Genomic DNA, 8301 nt, shown 5'->3' with positions numbered 1-8301 from the left:
TATTATAGTGTTACATGATCAACTTAATCTATGTCATGATATTGTTTGTTTTGACAAGTGGGTCTCATGGTTTTAAAACGCATTATATCATGTAAGGCATCTCACAACATACATCAATGTTTTTGGAAAGGACGAAAAATAATATTCTATAATTTTACATTTCAAACACAACTCACTCGCCCAGGGTAGGAGAAGAAAAGAACAATAAATTATATTACTACGAATATTGTTTACCACTTCAAATGAAGAATTCTTTACCATTCCTCTTTCTTGTTTACTGTTTTCATCATTGTTAGTACAATTCCTAGTACACCCATACACACTCTCCATCTACTCTCTTCATAGCGATTTGAATGGAAATGTTATCCGATTGGAATTTTTGTGGTTCATACTCTGGAGCAGTATTGTTGTCATTTTTATTTATTTCAGTATCAAAACCCCTAAACAAAATTGGGGGTTTCCAAAATTTGATTAAAATCATTTACGGCTGAAGTCTCTAATTTCGAAGGTTTTAACATAATTTTTTTTTTTTTGGTGAAGAATAGATTATTTATTGAAGTTATCCAATGCAAGGTATCAAGATTATATAAGTTAGACAGCCAAAGAGTGGAGATCAGTCAATTTGTCTCACACGCACAAGACAAGGTCTTCAACATAATCATTACATATAATTTTATGCTAAGATATGTTGTGATCATGAGTAAGTTGCGAATCTTAAAGTCTAAGATCTTGAGTATGTTGTGACTCTTAGAGTCTTAAGTCCTGCCACCTTTTGTACATTTTCTTCGAAATTTTCATCGAATAGAGTTTTGATTCTTAGTCTAAATCCTGTCACCTTTGCAAGTTTTAATCGAATATGGTTGTTCCAATCAGAGCTCAAGTTCTAAGTCTTGCCACCATTGCATATTTTCATCGAATAGAATTGTTATGACCCTTAGTCTTAGAATCTAAGTCTTGCCACCATCGCAAATTTTTGTTGAATGATCATTGGTCTTGACTTGAAGTCTGAATTCCGCAAAATTTTGAATACTAGCTCCATGGACAATTCCTCAGTCACATAATTTCAATGTCATTGAATAGAGTTGCGACACTCAGAGCCCAAGTCCGAAGTCCTACCACCATTGCATATTTTCATTGAACATAAATTTTTACAACTCTTAGTCTTAATGTCTTAAGTCTTGCTATCATTGCAAATTTCATCAATAATTCAACAAATGGTCATTAGTATTGACTAGAAGTGAGACTTTCCACAAAATTTTGAATACTAGTTCCATGAACAATTCCTGATTCTTATAATTTTTATGTCGTCGAATAGAGTTGTGACAGTTAGAGCCTAAGTCCCTAGTCCTACTGCCATTGCATATTTTCATTGAATAGAATTGTGGCTCTTAGTCTAAAAGTCTAAGTCCTGCCACCATTGTAAATTTTCATCGAATGCTCATTAGTTTTGACTTGAAGTCAAAATAATTTCCACAAAAATTTTGAGTACCAGTCCAATGGACAATTCCTCAATCTCATAATTTCTATTTCATCATTGTATTCCATTGTGGTACCCTCAAGTGAAAGTCACACTAGACTACTGGTGTTCGGATTACAAGTGCAACATAGCATGCGCAAGGGGTAAAGTGTGGCACAACGCTCACTCCTAATAGGCCACTTGAATGGGTTTGATGAGGGAATGTTAAATTTAAGTGGCCACAAAATATTATTGTATGTTAATGTGCTTACTCATCCCCCACTTAATTCTTCTCCTTTTTACCATCTCTTACTAATTTCTTACCCTTTTGGAATATTACTTTTCTTTTTTCCTACAATTTTTTTTTTCTCATTCTCCAAGTATTATAATAATATCTATATTCTATAGTGACCCCTGAAATTGACTAGTCCAATCTTTTGTTCTGTTTTTTGTTTTTTTGTTTTTTTGTTTTTGTTTTTAATTATAAAACAGTCTTCTATAAGTGTTGTTATAGCCAGAAAGATCAAGTTTGCTGCTTAAATGGGTCATTTATTATATAATATGGAGAAAGCTTTCCTTCTCTCATGGACATGGTACGGATTTAACCACAATTCTATCTCCTACTAAATGAAGGTCAAAACTACGACCCCACCATAATGATACCTATTCCACTATCATAACGATTCATGATGAAATGATGTTCCTTTACCGTAGGTTGAGGGAAACTCAGTCCTATACATATAGTGCGAAAATGGTATTCTATAGATAAAATGATTTTTCCTCAGGTCAAGTTCTAAGAATGAACAATCACAGGGAAACAATGTGTGAGAGAGAAAGATGGAAAAATTACAAGATTACACAAAAATGGGTTTTAGAATACAAAATTATCCACCCAATCTTTGGCTTCTATAGATAAAATGATACTTTCTCACATCTCTTTCTCAGAAATATTTAAATCTTTGTGTTCTTGTAGTGTGTAATCTATACATATTGACTTCATGAGTCACAAGTCACAAACTTCATGACCGAAGCTGTAGCCTCCCAATTCACTCTCTATTTGAATTCTTGAGCTGCTGAGAACCTAATTACTCTTGTGTCTTCAACTACTGCTAGAGTAAAGAAGACAAACCCAAATGCAAATGGCCATTGCAAACCTGCAGCTGCTCAGATTCTTACTCATCTTTAGCTTCCTCTGCTGCAAACCTTCCCTTTGCTGCCCATATGATCAGAAACAAGCCCTCCTTCAATTCAAATCCATTCTGATTCAAGAGTCCTTTGGGAATTCTTCCTCCTACAATGCAGACCTTTATGGCCTAGGTTCATGGAATTCTAGTTCAGATTGTTGTTTCTGGAACAGGGTAACCTGCAGTTCACTCTCACATTCACAACCTGTGATCAGTCTTAATCTCTCCTCTCTTGTTCCCAATATAAATCTTGAGTCTCCTGTGACTTCAGAGGTCTTGAAGCCACTCTTTCAGATAAGAAGCTTAATGATACTCAATATCTCCTCCAATTTCATTCAAGGTGAAATTCTTTCTGATGGTTTTACTAACTTCACTAACTTGATTCATCTTGACATGAAGGAGAATCGCTTCAATGGTTCCATTCCTTCTCATTTGTTCCATTTGACAAGTCTCAAATTCCTTGATCTAAGCAGCAATTCTTTTGAAGGGACTTTAAGTAGTGAAGTGGGTTCTCTTCAGAACTTGAACACATTGAACTTGGAAGGCAACCTTCTCGATGGAAAGATCCCAGCCAAGATCAGGAACCTCACTCGCCTTCAGCAATTGTTTCTTGGCTATAACAAGTTCACCGGTGGATTCCCAATTGAAGTCTTGAATTTGAAAGGCTTGGAAGTCTTGGACTTGAAGAGCAATTCTTTGTCCATGGAGATTCCGGCTCGGGTAGTAGAGTTGTCTAATCTATCAACTCTGGACTTGAGCAGGAACTTATTGGCTGGTGAAATTCCACCAACCATACTGAAATTAAGCAAGTTGGAAAAACTCAAATTGGACAATAACCAGCTGTCTGGAGTTATCCCACCATGGTTGTTTGATATCAAGAGCCTTAAGTACCTGGACCTTGGTGGAAACAACCTCACTTGGAATAACAATGTGAAGATAACTCCCAAGTGCAGGCTATTTCAGTTATCTCTATGGTCTTGTCGAGTAGCAGGACACATCCCCTATTGGCTTTCCACAATAAAAAGCCTCAATTCCTTGGACTTGAGTGATAATAAGCTTGAAGGAACCTTCCCCCAGTGGCTAGCTGAAATGGATCTTGGAGGTATATTTCTTACCAATAACAAGCTCGAAGGTTCATTACCACCTCGTCTATTTCAATCGCGAAATCTATCAATATTGGCCCTTTCGAGGAACAATTTCTCTGGTGAACTGCCTAAGGACATTGGAGATGCTACTGGCATCATGATACTCATGTTGGGTAGCAACAGTTTTACAGGGTCAGTGCCTGGATCCATCACAAAGATGAGTAATTTAATGTTGTTGGATTTGTCTCACAACAAGCTTTCCGGCTGTAGTTTCCCTGTTTTTCCAGATCGGTTGCCCTCATACATTGATCTGTCCTCCAATGAATTCACAGGTGAGGTCCCATTGACATTTGGGCGGCAAACAAAGTTACTCTCATTGGAACACAACAAGTTCTCAGGCTCCTTGCCTAAGAACCTCACATACTTGAGCAAACTTGAACATCTTGATCTCCAGAGCAACAACATCACAGGAGAATTACCAGAGTCTCTCTCAAAAATCTCCACCCTTCAGATTCTGAATCTTCGAAACAACTCCATCGGAGGCTCGATCCCTAAGGCATTATCCAATAGTAGCCTTCGTATCCTGGATCTCTCCAACAATAACCTTACTGGGAGCATTCCCTCTGAGTTTGGAGATCTTGTTGGAATGGTTAAAACAGCCAATTACATAACCATAACGGAGATGTTACCATCCTTGATCGGCTACAATGACGAGTTGGTGAAATGCATGAAAGTGAAAGAGTTGATTGTGAATTGGAAGAAATCAGTGCAAGGGCTCTCTTGCCTTGGCCTTGGAATCTACTCTTTCCTGGACTTGTCAAGGAACCAGTTATCTGGTAATATCCCTGATTCCATTGGTGAGCTTAAAGGCCTAAAGTCTTTGAACTTCTCCTACAACCAACTCACTGGGATGATTCCAAAGAGTTTGGGTGAGCTAGAGAGCACAGAGATATTAGACTTATCACACAACAAGCTTTGTGGAGAAATACCACCTTCATTTTCAAAGCTCTATCAGCTTACCACATTGGACTTAAGCAACAACAAGCTGGAAGGTTCAATTCCATTGGGTGGGCAAATGGACACCATGGACAATCCAAATTACTATGCCAACAACAGTGGGTTGTGTGGGATGCAGATCAATGTGTCCTGTTCAATTTCTCCACCAGACCATGGACTTTCGCTGAAGAAGAATTTGCAGCAGAGAAATATTATAGAAGAGGAGAAATGGTTTGTGTTGGAAGGGGCTGGAATTGGTTTCATTGTTGGGTTTATCTCATCAATATCAGTCATCTATGGTGCTGGGTATTTTGGCCACCCAACACCTTGGTACACCATGGCTATAGCCGTTGTTGGCAAGGCTAAGGGTCTCTTCAGGGACGTTTTGATCAAATCTCAATTCTCTTACTGTTTGCTCGTTGGCCAGCTCTCTTCCATGGTTAGAACTTGGAAAACAAACACTTAGTAAGTTTTGTAGGATTGCAAGACTTTTCCAAGGCTGAAGCATTTCTATTATATTCAGTACAACTGCTTTGTATTGTATTGTATTGTATTGTACTGTATTGTACTATAGTAGCTAGAATTTCTAAGATAATGTGAGTGGTCCCCTGCTGATGGCAATGCCAAAGGTGGGGCTTCCTCTTTTGTTTTTGCAGTTGTTTTCGTCTGGGGCTGTCCAGTCGATATCTATCTTGTACATTTTTTTCTTTTCCTTTAATTTTTAATACAATCTGATCGTTTAGCGAAAAAATTAGTAGCCAGGATTGACGAGTTCTCATCATATAGCGTGGGGGTAAGTAACACTCTTTCACCCAAAAAATGGAAAAAAAAATATAGTGGTACTGGTACTGCTAGTGTTGGGTCCATATTGAAGGCTTTTGCCATTATATTTAGTTTGTTAGACAAAGTCAAAATCTTCTTTGTAATGGTGCTTTCTGGTAGATTGAAACACATCTCACCAAGATAGGTATGTAATGAGGGAAGCAGCTCCTCTTCAGTCACTAGAAAGCATTGGTGAAACAAAACAGAGAAGCCTCACACTCCTCTTTCCTTTGTTTGACTTGTACTTTCAAGTGATTGGAGAGGATCTCACTACATTATTGCTGCCCCCAGAGGTCTCTCTATGTTAAGTTTTTGGGCCATTTGATTCTATCACAAATGATCAACTTGTTTTCACATTCATTTGAGCCAAAAAAAAAGAAAGTTCATTGGTGGTAGTAGAGAAGGATGTTAGACCCTTTAAAATTGTAATTAGGCAAATATTATTCTTAATTGATAAGAAGTAGCACACTTGAAGAAAATTCAGTTTGCTGTTGAATCTTTTCAGTTGCCAATGTACAATTTCTTAGCAGATATTGAAAGAGCTAACAGCCTCTAATAAAAAATGGTGTTGAAATTCTGACTCAGATGATTGAGATGTAAGAATTCCAAGATGCAGGAATATAGGGGTTGTAAGGTTGTGGGTTCTGTATTCATGGTAAAAAAAAAAATAATAATAACACTAGTTGGTGATTGTTGAGTAATTGGCTATTTTCTATATGTGACAACTTGTAGAGCACATTCTCTTTTTATGTCACAGAGTCTCAAACACTCTTCTTAGTGATTTATAAGGTATGACTCTCAAGAGTCTGAGTCCTTCCGCCATTCAACATTTTCATTGATCAATAGTCATTTGCACTGAGGTCAGATTTCCTCAAATTCTTGAGTACCAGCTCAATTCACAATTTCCCAGTCTCCTAATTTCTCCGTCATCGATCGTAGTATTCATTATAGTAGCTGAAATGAATGTCACAGAAGTTTACTGGTGGTGGGATCATCATTGTTCATGGAATCAGAATAGGGATCTCTCGATTCTGACTTGTTTTTCTAAGGTTCAGACCAATTAAGGTTGGATCAAAATCAAAATTGGTGCAGGCTGATCCATTCAGTTTCATTGAACCTTGGGTGAGTCTGCAAATGCAATAGCGCATATAGCAGGGGCAAAGTGGCACAACGCTCCCTCCCTCTGCAATCCAGTTTTTCTGTCAAGGGGTTGAGACTAAGAGATCCCCCCCTTAGTCCCCACCTGAAGGGATAAACACAGTAAAGAAGATAGTCCATTTGGGAGGTCATAAATTGTAATAGAAAAAAATCTGGTACAAACTCACTATGGCCATGACATCTCATGTCTTGTGAGAGCTTCATGATGGAATGTTAAATTCAAGTAACAGCAAAATATTATTATATTAATGTGTTTTCCCTAAATATTATTACCGAGATAATAGAGATAATAATCTTTAGGGGAAAGGAGGGGTATATTGCCTGCAGTATACAACTATTTCATCATCATCGACACACTTTTCTTCTCTCTCCTCAATGACCACGTGGGTTCTTTGTATGATACATCGACACCCATCAAAATGCACTCTTCCTCTCTCCATTGGCTTATCATGTAAAATGCAAATACCAACCCTGTGTGTCCATACCTCTCCCTGATATCTGTCTCCTTTGGTTTTTTAATCATTAAGCAGTATTTCATAAGTATTATTAAAGACAGAAAGTTGATCAAATGGATTTTTGCTCAAATTGGTTTTCTAACTAACAAGGATCTATATATAAATATAGTGGAACAGTAGGAATTTTGGAGATAAAATGACACTCTTTAATGTCTAGTTCTAGAAATGAAGAACCACAGGGAAATAATGGAAATTATTCAAAAAGGGAGTAAAAAATTCCTCCATGATGGATGATTGGATGCCCCCTATCCTTCTGTGCATTATAAGTCCAAGTCAACAATGGCAATTTTTTCGAAAGGGAGGGAAAAAAAATGCAAATGGTCATTGCATACCTTCTGCTTGGATTCTTACTCATCTTTAGCTTCTCCTTTAAACCTTCCCTTTGCTGCCCATATGATCAGAAACAAGCGCTCCTTCAATTCAAATCTATTCTGATTCAAGAGTCTTCTGGGAATTCTTCCTCCAACAATGCAGACCTTCATGGCCTGAAGTCATGGAATTCTAGTTCAGATTTCTGTCTTTGGGACAGGGTAACCTGCAATTCCAGCTCACGTTCACGCCCTGTGATTTGTCTTCATCTCTACTATCTTACAGATTTTGTGACTCTGACTTCAGAGGTCTTGAAGCCACTCTTTCGCATAATAAGCTTGATCATACTCCACATCCCCTCAAACCTCATTCAAGGAGAAATTCTTTTAGAAGGGTTTGCCAACTACACTAAGTTGTTCATCTTGACATGAGGGATAATAGTTTCAATGGCTCCATTCCTTCTCATTTATTCCATTTGAAAAGTCTCAAATTCCTTGCTCTGAGCAGCAGTTCTTTTGAAGGTACTCCAAAGAGTGAAGTGAGTGCTCTTCATAACTTGGACACATTAAACTTGGATGGGAACCTTTTCGATGGAGAGATCCCAGCCATAGTTAACAAATTCGGATTCGGGAATTATTCGGACGGAGAATTATTCGGAATAATTCGGATGATTAATTGAAGGATTCGGTCAAAAAAGCGGTCAAAAAAGCTTATTGGGTTTTTTTTTTTAATTGTTTTTTTTTTTTAAATAATGTTTAAATAAACCGAATAAGTCG

The 8301-nt window shown here is 37.6% G+C and overlaps 1 protein-coding gene across 1 annotated transcript; it reads left to right on the top strand.

The window, feature by feature from the left end:
• The first annotated feature begins 2595 nt into the window (after positions 1-2595).
• Positions 2596-5187, top strand: LOC122060849 (receptor-like protein 46). Its single transcript, XM_042623939.1, has one exon. The coding sequence runs from the start codon at positions 2596-2598 to the stop codon at positions 5185-5187; it is 2592 nt and encodes an 863-aa protein (XP_042479873.1).
• The last annotated feature ends 3114 nt before the right edge of the window (positions 5188-8301 follow it).

Source organism: Macadamia integrifolia, chromosome 14, assembly GCF_013358625.1.
Source record: "Macadamia integrifolia cultivar HAES 741 chromosome 14, SCU_Mint_v3, whole genome shotgun sequence".
NCBI classification, from domain to species: Eukaryota; Viridiplantae; Streptophyta; class Magnoliopsida; order Proteales; family Proteaceae; genus Macadamia; species Macadamia integrifolia.
Note: the sequence above shows the minus strand (reverse complement) of the source record. Positions and strands in the feature narration are given on the sequence as shown.

Bases quoted from the DNA above. Each gene is read 5' to 3' on its own strand.
- LOC122060849 (XM_042623939.1), top strand. From the start codon at position 2,596: ATGGCCATTGCAAACCTGCAGCTGCTCAGATTCTTACTCATCTTTAGC.